Source organism: Lagopus muta, chromosome 2 (genome assembly GCF_023343835.1).
Source record: "Lagopus muta isolate bLagMut1 chromosome 2, bLagMut1 primary, whole genome shotgun sequence".
In the NCBI taxonomy this organism is placed as follows: Eukaryota; Metazoa; Chordata; class Aves; order Galliformes; family Phasianidae; genus Lagopus; species Lagopus muta.
The window spans coordinates 65760389-65787669 of NC_064434.1; the positions used below are offsets into that span (position 1 = coordinate 65760389).

The 27281-nt window shown below is 35.6% G+C and overlaps 1 protein-coding gene across 5 annotated transcripts in view; it reads right to left on the reverse strand.

Moving 5' to 3' along the window:
- Positions 1-27281, reverse strand: part of PRKN (parkin RBR E3 ubiquitin protein ligase) — a 691175-nt gene that overhangs the window by 443748 nt on the left and 220146 nt on the right. For all 5 annotated transcript variants that reach the window (XR_007375493.1, XR_007375494.1, XR_007375492.1 and 2 more), the window contains exon 4: positions 8154-8272. Coding sequence is in view for 1 of the 5 variants with exons in the window: in XM_048938032.1 (XP_048793989.1) it covers positions 8154-8272 (119 nt within the window). In the remaining 4 variants the exon portion in view is untranslated. The remainder of the gene's footprint in view (positions 1-8153; positions 8273-27281) is intronic.

Consider the following 27281-nt stretch of genomic DNA (forward strand, 5'->3'; position numbering starts at 1 on the left):
GAAAGCAAATTATGAGTTATGCTCTGGGACATTTAAATCTCAGTGGCAGCTGCCATATTAAAAAAATAAAACAAATACCAACAACCACAAAATGCAACCATCACTGTCCAAGTCCTGTTCTTTTGTAGTATAATAAATTCCAGCAAACCTTTCACAGTGCCTTATGATCTTATGGAGTAGAAGGGAATTAGGGGAAAGCCAGGATGGATTCACCTACACTCATAGCTTAAGTTGTCAGCAGATATAGATTTTCAAAATCCCACCAGCTCATCAGCTTCACCTTCAACATAAAAGGCGAAGAAACTTGAGAGAAACTCTTTGTTAGGGAGGAACTACAGTGTGGAAGGAAGATAGTCTTTACAAGTTGCTAAGAGAATGATGGAAGAGCTACTACCAATCAATATGCCAAGATAGAATTAGGGGCAAGAATTAGGGGGTCATATTGGCTGCACAAAGGCCTGGAGAGGGAAAGACCAGTCCCTCTCCCAGTTACATTTCTGCCCCTAAGAACAGGCCAAATGAGGCTTTCTTATGTTTCCGGATAGTGCCCACATACCTTTTTCTTTTCTTTTTTCCCCCAAAGCTATATATCTAAACAAAAACATACAAATAAAGAAAATACAGAAATAACACAAAGTGTATACAAAAATGAAAGGGATCTGCATGTACATGTGATTGTGTGCCACCTGGCAAGTATGATGATTTTCTAAGGATTTCAGTAGGGATTATGAAATACAGATCAAATTATCAAAAGATTCCTAATTACAAATATAAGAATGGACAATTTTACACACAAGAAATTCAAACACAACAATTACTTTGGACAGAAGAAATGTTACTCCAAGGCTGGTGTTTTTCTCTAATCACAGGTTTTTTGAGACATACTGAAATACATATCTGAAGACAGGGTACGAAGAGGACACAGAGAGGCTCTATTCAGAGGAATCCAGTGATGGGACAAGAGACAATGGGTACAAGCTGAAACACGGGAAATGCTGCCTTGGCAAAACCTTGGAGAAGACAGAGCCAGGTTGTCCGAGGAGGCTGGGGAGTCTCCTCCTTGGAGATCTTCAATAGCAGCCTGGACATGGGCAGGGGTTACCTTGCTCTGGGTGTACCTGCTTGAGCAGGGGCTGGAGCAGGTGGACCAAGAGGTTGCTGCCAGCCTCATCCAGTCTGTGGCTCTGTGAGAACTGCCAGTATGTGATAGATAGACTGAACTGATCACCGCCTATTTCTAGGCACACATGTATCTTCTACAGACTACATTAGACAGATATTTGATTCAGACTCACGGAAAAAAATGTAATCTGAAAGTAAATTTATAACTGTTTTCTTTGTTTTTCTGGTTTTTTTTTTTTTCTTTTTTTCATTTATGACTGTCATCACCCGAGCCAGAGAAACCCATTTTTGACTTCACATTAAAGGGCAGTTTTATTTCACAGAATGTCTTAAAGTGGTGGTACGTAATACTGAAGTCATTTTCCCTCTTCCCTATTATTGTTATATTTTTTCCATCTTTTAAGACATTTTATAAAGTGCAATCTCACCAAAAGATATACCACAATAAGTTGGAACATACTATAAATCCTGCACAGATATCTCATCGCTTTAACAGAATTAGAAGTTAAAACATTCTTTCTTATCCCATTAAAATGAACGATCTATATGCTATTTTTCCTAAATAGAAGCAATGCTGTTTCCTTTGCAAAATTTATTTTGCATCAAAGAATTGTTGTTCCTGTCTTTTGTAATGAATTGAATAATTTTCTTCATAAATTAAGTATGCTTTTGCTTTTTTTTTTTTTTTTTTTTTTTTTTTTTTTTTACTGTGTATATATAAATCAAACAATTTATGTCTAATCTAGTTAAATCAGTTTTGGAGGATATTGGGAAAGTGAATGAAAGATGTAGCCAAAAGCCTGAATAAAACTGTATCAAGCTTTCTGACTAGACCAACTATTCTCTTCACACAAAGCTCAGCACTTTGGAGGCCCAACTTAATGGAAGTGTCACTGGCTAAGGCAGGTGTAAGTCCAAGGCTGTCCTCCCAGGTGTTCTATGCGCAGTGAGAGTCGGAACCAAAGGAAGAAACAGAATAAAGAAATAAAAACATTGTAAAGTTGTTTTTTAATCATCCAATATTGAACTTTCCTATTTCTATAATCAGTGTGGTTATTTCCTCATGGGCCGAGATGTAAGAGAACAGAAAAGGAAGGAATAATAATAATAATAATTGAAAGAAGTGATGCACAGTGAAATTTCTCACCACGCACTGACCAATGCCCTGTCAGTCCCCAAGCAGCTGCTGCCCACCAACCAACTCCCCCAGTTCTATTGCTCAGCATGATGCCATATATTAGGAGACATCCTTTCGGCCAGGTTAGGTCAGCTGTGCTGGTTCTGTCCCCTTCCAGTTCTGTGGGCACCCCTTGGTGCCAGTGCATTATGAGAAGCTGGAATGTCCTTGACTTAGTGTAAGAACTGCTCTACAGCAATTAAGACATCACTATGTTATCAACACAGTTCTCATCCTAAATCTACAGCACAACTACATCACCATACCAACTACTAGAAAGTAAAGTAACTGTATTCCACCTGAAACCAGGACATAGTAATAGTATTATTTATGATTTTCTTTAAGAAAATAGAGCCAGTCAACCACAAGGACAAAATTTGCAACAATACTTCAAAGGAGAATGTGAAAATTTTGAAAGACCAAATGGTTGTGCTAAACCAGAAGAACAATCTTACTGAATAGGTTAAGGCCCTGAGCACATTGTTAATTAAAGCAATTCCAAAACAGGACCATAAGCAGAACCCCTGAATATTGAATACTGGTGTAATACAACTGTGTTCTTCACTGTCTCTTATGCAGATTAATATGACCAGTGTGATAGAGTATCACTAGCTCTATCATAATATCTTTCTTCAAAGAGATTACAAAGAAAACACAACTTTTCCAGGTAGAATTACTCTTTTTTCCTGATATTTATATTACTAAAAGCAATGGAAGTTAATTAATGACTGAATCAGGCTTGCAGATCTCATGTGTTCATTCTTGGGAAGCTTCCACCAGAAATCCTGCATACTGCCTCAGCTCAGCACTAAATTTATTTAATGCAGATGTCCAGCTCCAAGTCACCAAAAGTAATAGGTCAGCAATAAGGAGCAGTGGATGATGGATGACACAGAATTCATTTGCGTCCCTTCAAGTCAAAAATACTAAGAATATTGGTATCCTAGGCCAGGTCAACTGACTCTAGATTCCATTTTGCTATAATGAAAAAATACCCACTTTTCTTTTTTTTTTTTTTTTTATTACTTATTCACAAATTCACTATTTATTTGTAATTATTATGTTCACTATTTATATTATGTAGATAGAAATACATATATGGATTATATATAATTTCCTGTGAGTGACATTTTTTTTGGCCAAATGCAGGGGAAATGAAGCTTTTTTATAATCACTAGTTTATTAGCAGGAACTCAATAATAAACAGTTGCTTCATGTTTATTAGTTTGACAAAGGAGTGCACAAACCACAATAACAACTTTTCCTATGCACAGAATTTCAATAGAAGTATATTAATGCACTGTATTTACCACACAGCTAAGAAATATCAATAACATTGTTATCCTCAAGCATGCCTTTTTGAAGAGACAAATACATACTTCTTTCAGTCTTCAGAATTTTATCACAATTTTAGTATCTGTGAATGAGATCATATTTTGTCACATTGTACTCCACAGGGTGGAGCTTATTTTGCAGTTTAGGTTCAAAAGCCGAATTTTTTTTATTTTGTTTTATTTTGTTTTATTTTTATATTTGAGCTTGGTCATTATCGGTCACTCCATAATAAAAAGAAAATGACTGAAAATGGATTATTAATGCTAAAGACCCTCCATGACTGGCAGTTCTCCAACAAAAACTTGCAAAATAGACATCTCTAGTTCTATGTGCACCGGTCTTGAAAGAGAATAACTAATAAGGAAAGGAGTGTTAATTCCTCCGCAGGCTATTTGCAGAGCTACCCCAGCCACGGTGAATAGGCAGAGGCCCTGGTTAGATACAGAACTGCTATGCATATCTGCATTTCAGCCCGCCTCAGTCCAATGCAGAAAGACACACATCCAATTCCAGGAAAAGTATGTGATCTGTAATAAGCAGTGACGAGAGGCAGCCCACTGTGGAATGGATTTTTACAATGACATATTAAAAAATTAAAAAAAAAAAAAAAAAAAGAGAGAGAGCAAGAGATTTAAAGTAAATAATATGCAGAAACAATAAACTCTTGCCAGAACTGTCCTATAAATTACTCTGGAAAGGCAAATATGGGAATATGTAAAAGAACATGAAGTCTCTGCCTTTTTACTTTAAGTTAACTGAAAATCTCTTCTAAGTTTCTATTCATTAAAAAGAAAACAAACTACTTACATAAATACTAGAAATCAATTAGCAGATGGAGGTAAGAGCTTGAAGGAAATTACTACATTAAAGACCTTTATCTTCCTAGGAAATATAGAAGTATCAAATTCAATATACTACATTTTCCACTACTAGGACAATATCTAAAGCTGTCAATGAAAACTCAAACAGTAGTAAACAAAAAGAGTGAAAAATTACCAAATAGTGATGAGTTACACATCTCTGCAATGAAAATATCTTCACTATGGAGCCAGCAGCAAATTATGAAGACCCAAAACCCATTACCCATGTCAGCCTCAATTCTTACTCTGGATAAGTTCTGTATTGTGACAAAGACAGTACAACATCCTGTATACCAGGAGTGTGACACAGCCAGTTACATTTTAAAAGTACGCTTTAAGGACAGCTTGGTGTACAGCACTTTGCTGAACTGAGCCTCCTATTTGCAGATATGCATTTTCCTTTCCATTATAGAGTTAACATAATGAATGTTGACATCACTGTGGCTCCAAAAAATAAGTCTAATTGTGACTAGTATAAACCTGAGCAGGTTATTTTTGGTTTCTTTTTTTCCCTAAAAAAGGGATACCCTAAGTATCTGAATGATGGCTACCGATACAAACTGCAGCACTTTATGGAAAATAAATTAAATAAATAAATTTAAAGTGTGAAAGTGTCAAAAGATATGAACCGATGTGAAACTAATGAAAAAAAAAAAAAATTCAAGACATTTGGAAAAAGCTGCTGGCTGGATAGTAGGTGGTCTACATACGACTCCCGCACTCCAGTATGCTTTTGTGTTTGACTAATTAGTGAAACCAGAGAGAAGTGATACTTTTGCAGTGATTGATGTTTTCTTATAATTAAATCAGTCTGGTATATATTTCCCATAAAGCATTAGGTCATGAAATGTTCATAAAACGCCAACCCAAGTGTCATCTGGAAAATTACAAATTTAATATTTAGATAGATGTCTTCAGTAAAAATAAAAATAGTGGGCTCTTTAATTTCATAGAAAAATAGTACCATAAATTTACTCTGAGCATCATATATTAAAATAATGCTACGCTAACAGGCATGACAGTTAAATAAGGTTTTAGAATAAGACTGTTTAAATGAATAAGTAATATTTTAAAATGCCAGTCAGTGAACACACTATGAAAAAAGAAAGCTCAATTTAATTAGCTTGGTCATGTGTGGCTTAGATAGAGAAAGGAATTAGCATGTATAGTAAGCTAAAGCTGCCCAAAGCTTTGTGTGGGTTTTAAACAGGTATTCACTTTCATCTCAGTAAAAGAATTACTGTAAGAAATGCAGGCTTAGGTGGTGCTTTGCTGCTTGTGGTTCAAGAGAGCCTCTTAAGAAACTGCAACGCATTGCCTGGTATAAGTCAAGGCTGGAACTGAGGAAAACTTCCAGCTTTTCTGAGTCCACTTTATCTTGACTAATTTCTCTACAAAAGGGAAATAATATTTGGTTATTATTGTGATCTACTGGCAATAACTGACATAGTCCAGGGGAATTGGATTAGCAAAATGGATGGTCTGTGGTAATACACTAATTTCTAACTTACATGATTTAACTTACATAATTTTTTTTAATGTTCACAAAGTCAAGTTAAGTCGGGTCAACATTTTCAGCCTTACGTAACTTGCTTACTATGGACTGAGATGCAATGGAGAAAGCATGGCCAATACAAAGCACCATCTCCAAGATTGCATCTTCACCCGGCATTAGTGCTGAGACGTTTCTGCATAGTATAGAAAAATAGATGGGGCCTGATACGTATTTCAAGTTTCCTAGTTGGAATTATTTTCTATTACTGAACAGGAAGTGAAAAGAAGAGAGGATGCAAGGACGAGGCACGTACTAAATCTGCACCTAATCTTCATAACCAAAGGATTGAAATAGAATACCTGTATTTATAAAACAAACTCACTGTTGCTTAGTACGTTTACTACAGTAAATGTTCTCTTATTGCAAATATTTCACTTATGAAAGCATTGAAAACTGCCACTGTAATTATAGGAAAAGCATGCTAACTGTTGTCAGCTACTTCATTTCACTGAAACTTGAGAGCAAAAGAATAGTAACAGGTACTCTTTATTTGGGGGAGAAAGTAAGAAAAACCAGAACTGCTAATTTTTCTGTCTGTGTAGCTTTGCTGAAAGAATGTAGGCACACATACATTCTAAACAGTCAGATATTAAAAATGTATTTAGAAATTTGTCATCCTGTAGCTTTTATAGTAGGATTTTTATAGCAGAGTCATGAGAAATTCTTTGGAGAATGAAAATGAAAAATACTATTCAGGGATTCCAGTAAGAATGTGAAAGTTTCTAAGCATACTAAGTATATTTAATACAAGACACATAATCATTCCAAACCTAACAACACAGATAGGAAGATCACATCAGCAGGCATGCCTGGGGAAACTATTGAGCCTAGGAAAGGATGCACATTCTGTGCTGTTCTTGCAATACTGAGTCTAAGCCCAGCTACTGATAATGTCTTTCAGCAGCACAGATCAGAACAAACTGTTATCTGTGTTTATATTCATTCTGAATATTATACTGTTGGAAATGTACATTAAAGACCACTTCTCCTGTATCTTGATTTAATGTAATTTAAGTCTACGCTAATCACCAATATTTAAATATGACATTTTGCAGAAAACAAATGCCATTTCACACGTTCACTTGAAACACCACAAAATACAGCACTTGTGAGCCGAGGTATACTCAGTTCAAAATAGCACATGGGGGTTTGTTGTGGAGTTTTGATTTACATGTGTGTAAGCGCTAATACAATTTATTATTTCAATGAGATTACAGGAGTTGGGTTTTTAAAGAGTTTCAATATGACATTTTGTGTAATGACACAGAATTACTGGGCTACATCAAGAACATGATAAGTGAAGTTAACCCCCTTAAAATACATTTGAATGCATCAAATGTCACAGAAAGCTCCCCAAAATATATAGCATGGTAAAGCTCACTCTTCTGCAAAATCTGAAACATCTCACATAACAAAGCTGACTGACAAACACTGTGATTTATTAGTGAGGAAAGACACTCTTTCCTAAGTAGCACAACCAGTGAAATTCAGCAGAACTTTCAGCAAACATATCTCTAAAACTTCATACTACTGTAAATTCAAATCAAACAACACTGTCCTGTTTTAGAATGAAAACCAAGCCTGACAGTTCTCCCACTAACTCTCTATACTGGCATAATAATGTTTCCCTGACCTTACATACAGTGACTGAGCTGGAGAGATTAATATTCTCAGCTGCACAGCCATTTAATCCCCCCCTGTCTCATTCCATAACGTTCACAATCAGCAGCACTGAATTCAGGTCTTTCTGTGGCCTTAAACACCATTCCCAGCTTTGTATAAGCACATGTAGTATCAACCCTTAATCACATCCTTAGTTGTATGTATTATGAATACTTCCAGGTTAACCATTAGGACTTAAAATATAAAGCTAAGAATCTTTACAGGATTGCAGTTACAGTCTGCAATGTTTTACTACTGAGTTCTATAAATAATGGAGATAAGTGAATGAAATCTTCATAAAGCTTTGAATTAATCTTTTCAAGCATAAACTGCAGGAAAGATTTAAGTAAAAATGCCTGTTTATATAACCACATATATGCAAATGGCTAAGACAGAACAATGTAAATAATTTCTATATGCTCTGAAAAGTTGAAATACTTACCCTTGCCAAAGTGAGTGTTCCTTGTTTACATTCATTGCATCGGACCCTCAGTTTCCCAGGTTTCACAGCTTGGCAGAAATTTTTGCAAAAAACATAAAAACTGTTGTAATTGGCTGCACCTGTCAGGAAGGAAGGAAAACAAACAAACAAAACCATTTATACTGAGCATCAGTAACAGCATTTAAGGAAAGGTCTCCATTTGAGCAAAAATAAAGGTTTCTATTTGTATGTGATAATTTTTTTTTTTTTTTTTAAATTTTTTTTTAATATTGATTTTAAGGCCTGAAGACAGCATGGTCTAATGTACTTAATGTTTTTGTTCCAGTAACTCCTGCTACTTTACCAACACATAAAGGTGAACTCACTACAACTCCTTGAAAGTGCATCCTATCTTGAGCTTGAGCTTATGACTGATGAAAACTGACTGTAATCTTTGGCAAATGATGTATGAAATTAATTACTCTGGCTCTCCATAATTTCCATTTTACTTCTAATCTAAATTTGTCTAGATGCAAGTTTAGTGAGTTTAAATTGCACAAAAATTCCCTTGATTGAAGTTTAAAAGATTCATTTGGTTGTTATGAGAAAAATATTTAGCTTAGCAAATCTAGTTTTATTTGTGGAAGACTGGAAACAATTTCTTTATTCTTGCTAGTAGTAATATAACCTAGCAAAGTTTGTAAACTGCTGCCAAGTATGCAGGTTGTTCCAAAAGTATTGCCTCCTAATTATTTCCATGGAAGTCACAACAGATACAAAAGGACACAATAACACTATTTAATAGAACCAATACTCAGCTACAGAGCAGTACTTTGTAACATGGTCACCACCATTAGTCGTGCACTTTAGCCAGAAATGAATGAGAGCCTGCATGCTGCACTCATAAAAATCTGCAACAGTACAGGTGAGCCAATTTCACTGTCACCACTGCTGAAATGCAGCACCCACTGCTTTAGTGTGCTCATAGCCACTGTTTGGTCTCCATCAGCACTCAATGAACATCAATGAATGTCAATGGGTGCAATTTTTTCCACAACACGGAATTTAATGACACCCCTTTGCTACATCTGCACATCCACATCAGATGCTATTCTGTCAGACTGCCCCTCTGCTATCATCTGTCACAAGACAACAGAATGTAACAGGATACTGGTGGGAAGGTTCAACCTCTACTGCCTTACTACCAATGTTCACTTCTGATGTTGAGGGCCGATAAAATAAAATAGGAGGCATTATTTTGGGACCAGTCCTTGTATAGTTTTACAAAAAAATAAACTGAAGTACATTCTGTTCTGTGTAACTGCAGAATACGTAGAGAATTGTGTAAGCCTTAGGTGGTACTAATTATTTTGATTTCAACTGCAATCCTGATAACTGTTCTGAGCAAACTCTATTTTAGGATGATTATTGCTATCATGCAGAAACTGATGGGACTTTCATAGCCCTCTAGAACCTTCACCATCTTTGTAACCCTCCTCTGGATGCTCTCTTATTGTTTTACATCCTTCTGATATTGTGGGGCACAAACCTGCAGACAGTCCTTGAGGTGAGGTCACAATTCAATTTCAGCTACAGACAACGAGATCAGATCCTGTTACTGATTTTGGTATCACCGCTGCTCTTCTACTGTTCTCCATGGGCTTTGAAATCTAATTCGACTGCTTTATGTCTAGTTGTGTTGTAAGCTCATTCCATCTACACCCAAAGATAAAATCATCTTATTGATAATATTCTGCAAAATATTCAGGAGATAGTACAGCATAAGTCATCATGACTGAATATTGCAGTAAAACACAGCAGTCATGGAAAAGGCCTAAAATGAGACACAGTGATGATTTACTGCAGAGGATAAATCCTGAGTATTAGCTTGATATTTACTCCCTGCAAAACATTAACTCAATATTTCTTTTACTTAGGGTTTTTTTTTTATTATTTTGCTTTTTCATGAACATAAAAAGTGCTCCGTGTACACATCACTCATGCAGAAATTTGAAATACAACAAGAAACAAATTTATAATATAATGAACTTGAGCAGTTAAGCAACATAGACACCCAGAATAACTTATGAAACATCTACAGCATGGTTGCTGGATAGGCTGAACACTGCAGGAGGAATGTTGTGATTTGGGAAGAAAGCAGGAAATGAATATTTTCAGCAAGCCAGTCAGCATTCTATGCTGACATGCTGATCTCATTACCACCAAGGGCAGTTACTTTATTAAGTGAATGTCCTAAGAAGCATCACCAGGAGAAGGGAAGACTGAAATAAATATACAATAAATAAATAAATATACAAATACTAAATGATGTCATAGTACACAATACTGATGACAAGAATTAAAGTCTTTACTGACTTGTTAATATCATTGTGAATTTTACCAAGGCCCTTCACTGAGACTGTATCCCTTGAACAGTTTTTCAGAGGGGAACTGAAAGAAAGGACAAAGGAATCTGCAAAGAAAAGGAATCAGCTCTGATGTAGCTGTAGTAATAGGAATTGCAATTATGGCACCATGCCAGTAATCACTGAAATGGCTGCAGCACCAACCTTACAACCTCATCTTTCCTCATTCAATCATGGTCTATAGGCTTTCATAAAGCTTTCCATTAATATTTTATAACACTGGTACTCAGCAAGAATGTTCAAACACAGCAAATTACAAGTATAAAAAAATGGATAGTCCATTAAGTGCTAATTCTACTATGTAAGGTGTGCATTAACAATAAATAAACAAAATTCAAATTTTAACTACTGATCTGTTTGCATTTACATACCATCGATGGATGAAGGACAATTGAATGTGTTAGATCTGCTCTTATTCTTTTCTGACAGCAATTTCAATTTTTATTTCCATATTCCAAATATCTGTATCCAGGTGTCCCTAAAATATCTTTTGACCATCAATGATTCTCTCATTGGACTGAATACAATTTCCAGCTTTCTCACACCAGCATGAGTGTGAGATATCAATTACTCTGCATCTCTAATAATATATTATGCTTATCCTCAAAAATGGTGCAACAACAGAATAAAGAAATCCATAATTTGTTAAGGGAGTGGTGTCATGAACAGGGCTTTGGGTATTTAAGTCTTGGAACTAGTTTTGAGAAATCTGGTTTTCTGGGGGAGGACAGGATTCATCTCTCAGAGAAGGGGCAGATCATTTTTGGCAACAAGGAGATTGGTGGTAACGTCATGGCTTCATCAAAGGCAAGTCATGCCTGACAAACTTTGTGGCCTTTTATGATGGTTATAGCGTCGGTGGATAAAGGAAGAACAACTGACGTCATCTACCTGGACTTGTGCAAAGTGTTTGACACTGTCCAACATGACATCCTTATCTTCAAACAGGAAAAAAATAGATTTGACGGATGGATCATCACTGGGTAAGGAATTGGCTGTATGGTTGTACTCAGAGTTGCAGTCAACAGCTCAATGTCCAAATGCAGACCGGTGACGAGTGGCATGCCCCAGGGATCAGTGCTAGGACTGGTGTTATTTAATCTTTTTAAATGACATGGGACAGTTGAGCGCACCCTCAGAATGTGTGCAGACAACACCAAGCTGGGTAGTGCACTTGACATGCTAGAGGGAAGGGACGCTAACCAGAGTGACCTCAACAGGCTTGAGAGTTGAGACCACACCAACCTCACAAAGTTCAGTAAGGCCAAATGCAAGGTCCTGCATCTGGGTAGGAGTAATCTCTCACACAGATACAGGTTGAGAGGAGAATGGTTTGAGAGCAGCCCTGAGAAAGATATGGGAGTGGCGTTTGATGAACAATTCAACATGAGCTGACAACACGTGCTTGCAGCCCAGAAGGCCAACAGTATCCTAGGTTTCTTCAGGGGAAAAGTGACCAGCAGATCAAGAAAGATGATTCTGTCCCTCTACTCTGTTCTCGTGAGACCCCACCTGGAGTACTGAGTCCTGTTCTGGAGCCCCCAACACAAAGGACATTAAGCTATTGGTGAAGGTCCAGAGGAGGGCCATGAAGATGATCACCTGGAGCACCTGATCACTGGAGTACCTGCACTATGAGGACAGGCTGAGAGAGCTCTATTTTATAGATTTTGCTTAATAACAGCAGAATACCAGCTGATGAAGCCCTTTATTAAAGGCTACAGTCTTAGTAAAATTCTTGATTGTTTTCTCTGTGATGTTAATTTACTTATGAAGCTCCTGCTAGAAATAAAAATAAAAAAATACTATTAAATGAATGCAAAAGACTACTCATTTATGATCCATGCATGGACATGTTTTCTTGTCCCAATAAGATACCCTCTGTCTTTTTTACCTCTTCAAAGCTAATTTTCTCACAAAATATTCTTCACAGAAAGAATTAATTGTGTTCTCTCTCTTTACTATTTTTATACAAAAGAGAAAGTAGCATTCTCTGATGTGTATCCCAGTGTTTTGTACTGGCTGCCCATTTAGATTTTTAAGCTCTTCAGGACCAGAATTACTTCCTTTTTTTTTTTTTCTTTTTTCTATAGTTAATGATGAACATGCTGTGGGAGCTTCATACAAGTTAGTGATAGCATAGACCAATTATTTTGATATGCCTGACTAGTTAATCAGAAAATATTACTCAAAATGACTACAGCTCTGATTCTGAAATCTCTAATCAGTCAAAACACCCATTATCATCCATATTACTGTTAAAGTGAATAAAATCTGAATAGGGATATTACAAGCTGATCTACTGTTTTCCTTTGAACTGCATTTTCATGTAGATGATGATTACTGATTCTTTCCCATAAAAGTTATTTAAAAGAGGACACGGCTATAGTAAAGTTTCTCAAAAGATTTAAAACTGCATAATATTGTTTTCAATTCCATTATATTTACATTTAGACTAGTTGCAATTTGTGAAATGCAGATTGGTTGTCAGAGACCTCTCAGACCATTTTTGCAATTTGTACCACATAAAGAAAAAGGGATAGAAGTGAAAAAAGTATTTTTTTCAACAGTTTTTTTTTAAGGACTTTGCTCAATTCAACGCAATAGGGAGAATAACATCTTCAGTACACCATCTAATAGTCTCATAATTAAAGTTTCCATAAACAACAAAATTTAAACAAAATGTGGAGGTTTGACTTCTGAATAAAAAATCAAATAAACAAACAAACACAAGACATTACTTTGAATTTTCCATTTGTTTTCCAAAAATAGAACTTACATGTTCTACCTTTAATCTTTTACTTTTTAACTGTTCATCTTTACCTGCAAAGATTTCACAGAACAGGACTTCCCCCCAAGACACATATAAGCAGACATATACATTTATAAAACATTCCTACCTGTTGATAATGATATTTATTCTTTATGATGCTTGTCTAATTCAGACCATGAAAATAGCTTTTATTTGACAGTTAGATTCATATAAGCTAGCCATATTCTATTCTACTGAGAAAAACAGGCACTTTTATGGTTCAATTCAATTCATCCTAAAATAGATATAAAAAAAGATATAAATATATCAGATAAATTGTGCATAAAAGATCTACTTCTCTCTGCTGTGGAGGTTTAGGACTCCTAGGTCTGTTACAGGTATCTACATTGTCAACCTCTAAAATTATACTAGATGAAACCCCCTTGGTGATGTTGTATACACAAGAACACTTTTTTTTTGCCACAAATGTGACAAATAGCTACAGTATTTTTGCTGTAAAGATAACTATTAAATAGACTGAACTTTGAATAAAGTCCTTTTATTGAGATTCAAATGCAATTTAAGAATGTGTGTGTGTTTGTTGGATAACTATATGTAAGACACAACTGCTTAGAAGAAAATATGAAATGGATCTGTTATTATAACAAGGACCACAAAGGAAAATAAGATTTGGACTTTGGCTGAGAAGTGTTAATGCTACGTCTCTGTAAGAAATGAAATACTGAAAGTACTTAACAAAGACAAAACGGGGGAGAGGTGTGGCATTTATCTTCTAAGCTCCCTCCCTCCCAAACAAAAGTTTGTGTGAATAAAAAAATAGGATCCCTCAATTAATGAAAAAATGAAAAAAATACAAAGAAAAATACCCTATTTCAAATTTCTGTAATTCAGGATGGGGTAGGGACAAAGATTATTAGACTTTCTTTTTCAATCTTTATCATAAAAGACTCATCTGTTTCTCTCATTTCCCCAATACCAGAACAAGTAATTATATATATATATATATAATATATACAATATATACAATATATACTATATATATATATATGTGTATAAATGTATGTAAAAGTTAGTTTCCCCAAGCTGTGTCCATTTGACCTGCAATGGTGATTGGCAAGGGGTGTTGCTGTCTTCATGTCACCCCACTGCCTTTCTCACTTGCGTTCTACCTATTTTCTTCCCACTCCCCTAGGTAAGAATATGAGGGAGTGGCTGGGTGAGAGTATGGCTGCCAGTGGGGAACAACCCACCACAACTTTCCAACAAGTATATTCATAAGAAGAGGACAAAGGCATAGGATGGATTTAGTATGGGGAAGTTACTGGAACAGGCCAGCAGGATAAATGCAGCCTACAGCCTTGCTGAGGATGCACAAAGCAGAAACATATGGCAACACTTCTTGCAGCTCTTCCTCACATAGCTCTTCTCACAGTGGTCTGATCCAAGATTACACAGCTGCTCCATGTTAGAGCTGGTCATAGCCAGTTAAACTCCTAAGGAAGGGAAGGGGAGGTTGAAACAAAAGGAAAACAAAAGCAAAAGAAAATCTGCATAGCCTGTTGGTGCGTGCAGGGCTTTCACATCAAGCATATGATATATAGAAAATAGCTATGTCATGTCCAACAAGTAACAAAGTACTGAAAGACTGTGGAAAGAATAAAATATCAAGATGTTATCAGCTTCTTAATTGAGAATCGCTGCAGACCTTAAGAAAAGAATTAAGAGAATCAATATTTAAAATTACAGAATGGATGCATACGTTTGCAAATCAAAGATAAGATTGTAGCAGCTTATTTATAGTTTCAAATATAAGACATTTCACAAAGCCACATCTCCATAAGAGACCATATGCAATTTAGAAAACCACTTTATTTATAAAATAAGACTGTGCAATAACACTAGCTAATTAGATTTGTGTCATTTGACTAAAAATTCCAATAGCAGAATACCCTCCATCAAAATAATGGCTATTGCCAGTGGGGTTCTTCTGTGTTCCCTACTTATTTGCAGTTTCCAAAAAAACAAAACAAAAAAACAAAACAAAACAAAAAAACCAAAAAATCCCCACCCTTATCTACTCAACTAATGTTGCTGAGATAGCATATAGGAAAACTAATTTATCAATAGAAATTACCAGTAACTATGAAATCCCTGTGACAATAAGCAGACAAGAATTATAGAGTCTGTTACTGTATTACAAAACATTTTGGAAATATTCATGTGTCAGAGAGCACCCGAGGAACAAATAGCGACATGGCAAAGTTTCCAGTTATTCAAGGAATGAAAACACTAGAACAGCTTCATTAGCAATTTTTAAATTTAAATTTCACTGTTACTGATCAAAAAGCAATGCTCTCTTGTGTCTGTATAACCGGTTAGAACACAGAAAACAAAGCTCAGAATTAAATGGTTGGTTTTCTCAGAGTAGCACAAAGGAAATTGTGGTAGAGTCATCATCATCAGAAAAACAAGAGAAACGAACAATGAAATGATGAACTTTCATGCTGATATGATTTACACAGGATAGTAAAAATGAAGGCCAGCAGGGAAAAAAAAGACATTGAAGAATGTGGGATGCTGAGTGACTAGTAATGAAATGAAAAATGAAATTCATTGTAGGTAAATGTAAGGTAATGTGCATGGGAAAAATAATTTCACACAGATAGTCATGGGCTTGACGGGTTATTACCACATAGAAACAAGATCTTGAAGTTATAATAAGAAAATTCTAAGAAAATTTCAGCTCAGTGTTCAGTAGCAATCAAAAAAAGTAAATTGAATGCTAGGAAAAGAATAGAGAAAAAGTAGAATATAGTGCTGTACAAATGCCATTACAAATTCCACTGAGTGTTCAATTTCTAAAAGCCTTCTCTTTCCATTTCAGAGTAGAATACGGTAGAACTGAAAAGATACAAAAAAGGAAGGAATGAATAATTGATAGTATCCATACTAGAAACACGTAAGTAGACTGTGACTCTTTTCTGCCACCCAGAAAAGAGATAATTAGAGCAGAGTGTTAAACCAGCATACAAAATCGTAAGAAGGTTACCTAAACTGGTACAGCATCCTAGAAGATATCACCAGTCTGGTATTTTCTTATCGGCAGTATCTATGGACTACCAATAAAACACAATGTTAAATGAGTTTTTTATCTGAGCTGCTATAGTTGTTGTCACCTTTCCTGTGAGAAAGAGATGGAAATAATCTATTACTGTATTTCACTGTCCCTTCAGAAGGACTGCAGTTTGGGTCTGTAGCTAGTTTCATTTGTCCAACTAATTTTGACTGACTGGCTGCAACAGGAAACTCCTAGGACAGTCCTGATCAGAATGATGATACTTTCTGTGCAACCCAGATCATGCTTTGCTGGAGGCATTTTGTGTTCCTGCTCAGGAATAAACCCTGACAAATCAATCTTTGCCAAATTACTTTCAAATCATTAACTTTTTAAAATAAGTATATATATTTATGTACTTGGTTTTATCTACCTGAACTATGGATACTTGCGACCTTTAGTTCTGACACACACAACCTATAGCTCTTCTATAAAAGTACTGAAGTAATCCATGTGAAAGGATACTGATAGGAAAAACAAAGGGCAGAAAATGTCATAGATGTAATGTCTGAAATATTCTGGGAAGTATTAGTAGGAGCACTATAAGCATGGGAAACTGCTAGTCAAAACAGACCCTTGCCTAATATATAGGAAGAGTCAGACAGCAGCACTGTGTTTTGTTGGTATTGAACAAGATGATACGGTAACAGACATAGTATCAAAGAGACATTTTGCATATACAGTAAAGTTGAGTGTTGGAGATGAGAGCCAAGGATTTGATCAAAGAGATATAAAAATAGTACAGACAATTAGCAATTAAGAAATCACATTTAAATTCTGAAAAAAGGCACACAATAAAGGATGAAATATAAGGGGAAAAATATTCTTCCTGTCAGAATATGTAAAGCTAATTTGCTGTATTATATCAGAGATGAGCTATGAAAACAGAAGAGTTGGACCAGCAGAATGTACAGAGAACAGAAGTCTTGGCAATTTTCAGCAAGAATGCCACACCATAGGGGTTAAATAAAGTAAGAAAGTTTTTCATTTCATAAGGGCAGTTATATACTTGATGTCAGTACATGAGGATTTGACCAGAGAGATCAATATAAATAATATCTTACCAATTTACCTGCCTTTGATGAGCTAAAAATTAATTGAAGGTACTTGTGCTCTGGGGAAGAAATACCTTCATCTTTATCATCAATCATAGTCATAGGTGCAAATATATTTAGTGAGACTGATGATACACCTTATTTGTAACAAAAGTGTTGAAAAGATAAGAAGCATGTGAGTTTGAATTGCAGGACTGCCAAGGAACTCCAAGTCTGAACACAATCACCTTACTTTCACAAAATATAAATTAAGTTTTTACCATAAAGGAAACAAGATAAAGCGAGATTATACACAGTACCAAGCCCTAGAACATCTCAGCATAATTAAAGAGCCTTACTCAGGAGAGACCCTACTGTAAATTCATGTTGGGAACAAGGTACTTCACGTTTACAGTAAAGATAATAGAAATCAACTTCATCCCAAATTACTTCTCACCAACGCCCTTATACTTTAATGCCTCAGCATGTGTAAAGCATCTTTGCTGCCTGTTCTAAACTTGAAATTCTAAAAATAATCCAAACTCCCAACCTTCACATTTTGCAAGAAAACAAGTTGGTCAGACAAGGTTCTTTGTAAAGAATGTGATGGTTTTCATGGAAAAAAAAATGTATATGGTATGTATGTGGAATTTACAAATGCAGAGCTGTACAATGAAAATTGCAAGCAAAAAAATAGTGGCTGGATTCGGGGTAATAATGACTGATAAAACAGATTTCTGTAAAAAGAAATGAATTAATTCTATGTATGTTTAGAGGTTGTAGAACAAGCTAGAATTCAGAAATTCCAGAATTCAGAAAACTTCTGTTTTTTTTTTACTTTACCAGCCTCTTCCTTCAGAGACTGAGAAAACACAGGAATGAGACATGTAAAATAATTAAAGGCAGTGTGTTTACACATGTATTGTTGCTGTACTGTGACAATATCATGGAGTGATCAGTGCATGACTTACACATAATGCAGGACCAGGACAACACTATAAAAAGTAGGAACAGATTTTAGGAACAAAAGTCAATTCAGAATTTTATGAAGTATGTTCATGTATGCTCTAAACAGAAATTCTGGATATGTGACAACATTCTTTGGCTTTTAGAAAATAGTTTCGAAAACAAACTCTTCCAAAGGTTCCTTTATTTCTTTAAATCATTCAGCAACAGGGGCTGGGAAGAAGCCATGTAGGCTTTTCAGGTAATTAAAACCAGGCCTACATATTTAAACAGTAAGTGTAGCTATTTAAAATAATATGCAGGTTTCACATAACTAAAGCTAACTTCCTCCTACTGAAGAATAGAAGCATAGAAAGCACAGAAATTATTTTATCAGTCTTTAAATGAATGATGCAGACCATCCTATTCCTATAACTCTCAAGATTGCTCAACACATCTGAAAATCCCCCCGGTGAGGTAATGGCATCTACAGTATAGTGAGCTCTACTGCTTTTTCAATATATGCAATTCTGCCTATGATAGCTTTGAGCTTCAGCTTTTAAGTGTTCCCCACCTCACTTTAAGGAGGCACTTTGGGAAGTCTCTAACCAGAATACCCATTGACTGGGTCATATGAACAGTAAGAAAAACACAACTTATTATTCAGAAGGAACAATGTTTCTCTATCAGAAAAAACAAACAAACAAACAAACAAAAACAAACAAACAAAAAAAAACCTAATGATTGCATATTTGAAGCAATTCCGCAATTCCACATGAAGTTCATAAGAAGTTTATAAGAATATAACTAGGTAACTGACACTATAACTTCTTGATTACTCAAGTAATCCCTAAGTGTAAAGATATGACCAAATGAGACAGCAGTAATATATTGGTCCTGCAGGATTTATCTATCTACTATATCATTCATTCATCCGTATCTTGTTCTCCGGTTCATCAGTTGTTAGATATTTTTGACACTATATTTGTAGTATATTCACATTAGTATTAATTATTCATTGCATTTTAGATACTGAAATACATAGCAATTCTCTTCTCCAGAATATTAATTTAAACCAATTCCTATTATCTGTCTTCAACCTGTCAGTTTTGGAAACCCTCTGCTCCAGGAACTTTGGAGACTAAACTTCTCACAACATACATATAAAACAGTGCTCTACCAAGCAGTTGTTACCCTCCTGATCAGTATGTCACTGAAACAGCTGCCAGCTTGGCTCTCAGTTGTTCTGGCGGCACCACACCAATCAATTAAGCCAATTGATTTTGGAGAATGGTTTTGTTGAAGTTATACAGAAATGCTTAAAGATTATTTTGTACATTCAGCTTGAGATGTACTTTATATCTCTTAATCTCTACAAAAGTCTGTTCCCTTTCTCTCATCTCACAAGAACATATGACAGCTTTTTTTTCTTTCCATTTTGTCCATTTGACAATTGCACAAATGTATGTGCTGGGGCTCTCCTCTCTAGTGCTGAATTCCAAAGTTTCTCAAGTTGCACCATAATATAGAAAACATTCCTGCAGTCTCTGAAGAGAGAAGATTTAATCTGGATAACTCCTCACTTCTTTCATCAACAACCATTTGACTTCTATTGGATTCTGTTGTGCTATTCTGTGAAGGACCCAAACACTCTGGGAAACAGTCAGGCTATTATCTCTACTTCTCCAGTCCATAACTCAGATTTTTCAAGTACTATCTACCCGTACAGGATCTAGTAACACTGTAGTTCCACCACCTCTATAACAGTTATATCATAACAGATGAGAAGCGTCCTGTATACTAGTGAACTGACTCAGATCAATAAACATCTCAGAAATAGAAGTAATTCTGTTTCAAAAATTCTAATCACATCATCAGTTGAGATTTTCTTTTCTGGAAAGAAGATACGTTCTTGATGCCATCATCTTATATATTCTAATTCTTCTATATTCGAAACAATAAAAGCGTGAATGAAAATTTTTCCAAGAATAACTAGAAAGACATTCACATCTAAATAAAAAGGAGATTTCAGTACTCAGACTGTAGGGGATTGGTGGAGAATAGGAATAGTAGAATGAAATACAGGAAGAAATCAAGCAGAATGGCAGCATGACAGCTACTGGTACAGATGGCAGTACTTGATGAAGATATCTTATGCATCTACAGTTTCTAGTCAAACACACAGAGATGGGGAGATAAATAATCACCTTTCTGCTGCCTGCTCAAATGGTACTCGACTGCTTTATGCCTGGATGACAGAAGTAAAATGTATTTGCTCACATTCATAGTGCTACATTAACTCCACTGGAGAAGTTCCTATTACGGTTTAAGAAACACTATGTGTAAGACAGGTAAAACTTTTGTTTGAAAAAATCCTTTGCATCTCCACCTCAAATATTTCACAAAGGTTGATGTTACAAAGAAGATATTGCTATTGATACGTGTGATTTGGCACCTTCTGACTTCCGTCTATGTCAGTGAAAGATGAACTGCATGGGTAATATGCTGTCATAGCAGTTGTGAAACAGTGAGTCACCTGCACTGGTTCAGATTTTTACAAGCACAGTATGCAGGATTACATTCATCAACAGCAAAAAAAAAAAAAAATTATAACTAAAGCTGATGACTGTTGAAAAATAGTGTTCTGTTCCTACCAAATGGTGTTATTGTGCTTTTTATCCTAGTTTCCATGGAAATAAATAGAAGGCATTACTTTTGGAGTGATTTTACATAGAGAAATTTGAACTAGATGGGCTTGTATTGTTACCTGGAAGTTTAGATATGGATATTCTACTCCAGAAATGCAAAAAGCAGTTTGCAGCTAGGGAGACTGTCAACACTAAATCCAAAGTGTTCAGCTGCAAACACCAGATACAGCAGCAGTAGGATAGAACTCCTAAATCAAAACCTGACATGTTTTCAAGGTCAAAGATCTCAGACTGAATACCCATGAAGATGCCAGCAGTACATACAAGCTTATAACGTAGAGAGTTTAAGATCTATCAATGTATACAAAGATGCATGCTGTTGTTTTTTAATAGTATTCAGAAATTCTAGTTTTGAATTTTAAGGATAACCATTAAATAGAGAATTCTAGACCCCAGATACCTCACTAAAGAAAAAATGATTCCTATGTAGTAATTCTCAAAGAAATGATCTCACAGAACAAAGAATCCAGCTCAGAAATATCCCAGGCAGTTCCACTTGCAATCTACTGTATCATTATGCCTAATAACTGAAAGATAAATCAAGAAGGACAATGTTTTCTTTAATAACTAATTTTCTGTCATTTTGATAACTTGATCATGAATTCTATAATGCCACCTCAATCCAGTTTTCTCTGAAAATGAAAGTCTCCCCAAGGATAGTAAAGTCCCATAGAATATCAACACCCAGTAGATTCTGCAAAATATTTAATAACTACATATGGAAATGGTTGTTTGCAAGGATGCATCATCACACTCTTTCAAGGGAGTAATAATCTTAATTGGTGAGTATAAAGAAGAATGAATAAGCACAAGCAAAGTTAATCATAGAGTTTAAAATTGCTCAGAGTAAGGAAAATCTGCTGAAAGTACACATAAAATTGACGGTATCTCAGGTTTTATGCTCAGCTATTCTCCAAAATAAATGGGGGGGGGGGGGGGGGGGAAGACCAAGAAATAAAGAAAAAAAAAAGAAAAATCCAACAAAACAAAAGATGAAGAAAATAGCTGAAATCCTTGTTGGCAGTCTCTGAAGAGAAGCCTGCATGGGCACACAGTCCATTATCTTGGCATTGCTAATAATAGTTACCCAGCCAAATAGTCACAGCAGTAGAAATGTGAAACCTTCACTGAACAAAGCTGATGGCAAGACTGCAAAGGCTTTTTGGCAGAGCAGTGCAAGGGCTCTTCGCTGACTTTTGAATTCTGCTTTTCTGTGAATAAGAATTAAACCTTTTAAATTAACTGCCCAGTTTCCTGCCATTAGTATTATTTTATTTAAAAAAGAAGCCTCACTGAAGTAATTTTTCTTCATATAGAGAAAGCATATGTTTAGCACATGACTATTTTATTTTTTAATCTTCTAGAATCAACAGAACTTGTTAAACTATCTGTTGCATGCAATTACTTGTTGAAGATCAAGTCCTTCCTATAGGGCTGCTCTCCCTGTTCCCTTGCTGTGTACACAGAACTCTAAACAGCATTAACAAAACTCGGACATGATTTCAGAGAATATGTCCCTCAAATGTTTTTGAGCAGTAAGATACCATGCCATACAAATACCACGTAGCACAAGCATGAAGCCTCACAGTAGCAGCAACTACTGTTATTTAATCAACTACTGTTATTTAAACAAAGCATTCTTCCCATTTGTGCCTCTGTTGTTTTTCCGCATGCAAAAGGTGCTTTTTAAGTGTTATTTTCCCTGTATTTTCCCCTACTTCCCCCTGTAGTATCTCTAGCTAATTCCTGTCAACAATTATTTTGGAAAAAAACAACATGCATACTTCTTTTTAATAAACACAGAACATTTCCATCTACAAATGCCACCTCCAGCCGGTGGCATAAAGATGCAAGTTCTGCATTTGCAGAAGTAAGCCCACCTATGCTGTCACCTATAAACAGATAAAATATATTCCAAGGACACAGCAGTGTTCTGACCCTACCCCCTGACACAGGGGAGTTAGCAAATGTTACTGGCTTCAATTAACATGAAAGGGCCTTTAAAAACAATAAAGTAATTAGACACATTCAAGGGAGATAATTATGTCATGTAAGGATGAGCATTCCCAGAAGAGCTTTTGGCTCCAGTAAAAAAGAACATCTCTCAAATGAATTTCATGGACATGCAAGGTGTGGGAAAATGGCACCATACTCATCAGTGTTAAAAGCATATGATACAAATGAGGTCTCCAGCATGGCACCGACCGCAATAAATTATCAAGTGTGTGTTCTGTTTTCTGAAATGGGCTCAATTTATCATTTTATTGAAAAGGTTCCATTATGCTAATGTCTCATAAAATCACTTTTTGCTGTTGCTGGAAGGTGAAGAGGGAATATCAATTTTTATATAGAGAACTTGGAAGTACTGCAGCAGTAAGTTGTCAAGGGTTAATAACACTAACAGAAGATGCAATACACATAAGAACAAATTCCCAAGGACTTTGTAATGGCAAATTTTTATAACCTTATTGGAAACAGAATAACCAGAATATTTCTCTAAAGCTTAGTTAGCTATTAAAAATAAAAAGATAAGACAGAATCTCTCCAAATTGGGAAGATACGGATTTGACAGGTGGACTGTTTGATGGACAAAGAACTGGCTGCAGGATTAGGTCCAAAGAGAGGATGGAGATCAGTGACAAGTGATCACCCCCAGGGGTCAGTGCTGGGGCTGGCACTTTTTAATATCTTCATCAATGACATCAACAGTGGGGTCGAGTGCACTCTCAGCAAGTTTGCTGATGACTGCAAGCTGTGGGGGTGCAATCTACACACACCAGAGGGATGTGATGTCATCCAGAGGGATGATCCAGAGAGCTGGGGCTATTCAGCCTGGAGAAGGGAAGGCTGCAAGGTGATCTTATAAAGCCTTTCAGTATCTAAAGGGGAGCTACAGGAAACAGATACAGACTCCTTATCAGGGTCTGTGGTGATGGAACAAGGGGAAATGGTTTAAAGCTCAATGAGGATAGATTTAGGTTAGATATAAGGAAACAATCTTTCACAGGGAGGGTGATGAGGCACTGGATCAAGTTACCTACTGTTGTGGTTGATGCCCTATCAGTGGAGACTTTCAAAGCAGGACTGAATAAGGCCCTGGGCAACCTGATTCTAGCTCAGGTGCTCCTGTTCATTGCAGGGAATTTGAACTAGGTGATCTTTAATAGTCCCTTCCAACTCTAAAGATTCTATGATTCTATGATAAACACAGCAGTTACTTAGTTGGGTGAAAACTCTCCCTCTGTTCTGCAATTCACCCATGAACAGGCATTGGAGGTTGTTTAGGAAGTGCTGTTTCAAGGAAGGTCAAATTAAAGAACACCATTACCATTTACATCAACTTACTCAGAGAGTAGACTTGAAAGACAATTAGATTGATTACTTACGAAAAGGAATGCTCCTTCTCTAAATATTAAATAAAAGGAACACTTGCTTTCTTTTGATGAATTGGATACAAGACAGGTAAGTATTAAAAGAGAAAGATCACTAGGTTTAGACAAACAAACAATTGGTTTGATCTTGTATAATAGCTCTTTCCTGACTGAGATGTGACTTGTGTCCACAAAACTTCCTGTATGCCATGCATCAAAAAATAGAGCACTGTTTCAGAAAAATTACCATACTGTGAATTACTTTTAACTGAAAGGCCTTCCTTATAAACTTGTCCTTTATTATCTCCGAGCATAGCAATACAGCATCCATCAATAATAACCCAGCAAATATTCAAGAGGTGTAAAATTTGTTAGTATATACTTTAGCAGGTGAAAATGAGTAAACGAAGCTCGATCACTGTGACTGTTGTTTCAGTGGATTACCAATAAATACCGTTCTGGATATCAGAGCTTCAAATATGAATCACAGTTTGAGAACTTCTGCAATGCAACATTTTCCAGTCTGGAAGCATTTAAAACTTCATAGAAACTCTAATTTGATGCAAGAAATATTCTGTGATATTGATTTAAAATTAAATGTAGTCTCACTGCACCATATAAAAACGTTATGGTCGTATTCTTCTCTTATTACACACCTGGGTTTTCCTACTTTAGATGAACATGAAGTACGGCTACCTTTTAAAAACATATTGTAACACTGTGATGACACAGGAGCAATGTTTGAATATTTCGCTTTGTATATGCGACCAGTGCGATCATCGGAGGGACAAAGATGTATATAGTTGACCACAGGAAGCATCCAAGTGGCAAAAGGTTGACAAACAAAACACATAAGCATAGAACCTGAAAATGGGAAGTACATCTTGGAGGTACGGAGCATCCAAGAAGGATAAGCAGTAACAGGTGCAGTTCATATTGTCTTTGGAAAGGGAGCAAGTAATACATAAACACCAAATGTGTGGAGAACATCTGGAGAAGAAGGAACAAAAGTCTGCTGTTATCCTAATTTCTCTTGGTAGAGTTCTCAGGCCTCATTCACTTTGACTTGTGTGATTACAAGGCACATAGGCATTGGCTCCATAATATTGTACGCTGACAGAAAATTCAAGATATATGTTATGAAAAGTTTGGTGTATGTAATGAATGCATAGTGCTAATGATTAACAATGTTCCAAAGCTAACCATTAGCAGAAAGTGAGTTGTTAATGTAGGAATTTTGTAAAGTTTTCTTCTAAAGTTTGAAACTGGCCTTATTTATCAGGCCTCTACATACTCGATCACAGTGAGCTCTGTTCAGTTGCAACTGAATTGCATGTATAGAGTACTCATCCAGTGTGTAATGAAGACAAATGCACCCATACTTCTCAGAAAGTATTTGTCAAAATCAGAGCTATTATATTACTGCTGAATTGATACTTTGTTCTGCTTTTCTAAAATAAGTAAATTAGTTCCTTCCCTCTTCTGGATGTAGATTGATCTTCACATTGATTTTCCATTTTATATTTAAAAGTTTGTAAAACCGTGTATTTTAGAAACTTTGAATCAAATGTAGAATAAATCACAATGGCATAAAGCATTTTAATTCTTATACAAAGGTAAATTATCAGTGCACCAAATCTGAAAATACCACAGTAATCTAAATAGTTACTTAAATGTTTCTACTGAAACAACACAGTGGTCACCATAATGTAAAATATTATTTTTTCTTGAACAGCAGTTATGAATCTCATTCATATGTCTGTCTAAAGAACTACCATAAGAACCATGTCACCATCACCATTAAATGGTAGTTTAATATCTCAAAAAAGTCAGTGCAAGTTCTCTGAACATTTGTTTTTAGAACAAGATTTTGACAGCCTTGAAAAAAAAAAAAAAAAAAAAAAAAAGACCCTAATTAAATAATGTGAATTAAAGAGAATATTGATTTCCTACCCTCAAACTACTGATTTACAATACCATAGACCTAAGGTACATTTAATTCATTAAATTGTTTTTATAATTAATCAACAAATGATTGCTACAACGATACCATGGGAAAATTCTTTACACTGATTAATTTCTCATTTAAAAATAGAACTAAATGCCAGCAGAAAAAAAAAAAAAAAAAAAAAAGGAACCCTTTCTTTTCTAAGGGAATAGTGAATTCTTAGATATTTTGTCTTGTGATACTGAAAAGAAAAAGTAGGTCATTGAAAAGTAAGTTCATTGTTGCACTTGCCTGAGTATTGTCTGGTTCAATTGCTAAATGCTTACAAAGCTTCATGTCCCAGAGTATCAATACAGATGCTCTTGTATTGCTGGAGGCCATTTTGGATGGATCAATGCATACATTTTGATGGCACTCTCTAAAAGAAGGTAAGAAAAAGCTGCAGATGTACTTTTCAGTCTAGGGATACTGAATGCCATACGAAAACAGGGAAGTGGAGATGTACATCGCGCTGTTCCCTGGTCTAGAACTAATTTGAAAGCATAAGTTTTAGAAAACTTCACTAATTTTAAAGTACACCTGGAGCTTACACTGCTCATTTATTTCAAACAAACCTGATCGAAAAATCACATCCTCATTTTAATTAAATTATTTAATTTAATTTAATTAATTAAAATTTAATTAAAAGAACCCTAATAAAATGTAATATCAAAGAGGAAATTACAGAAATTTCAACATACAATTAATAAAATATTATTCAAGATGTATTCATATACTGTTCACAGTATTCCTAGATAAATTCTTCTCTGTTATTCTTCAGAGCTTTTCT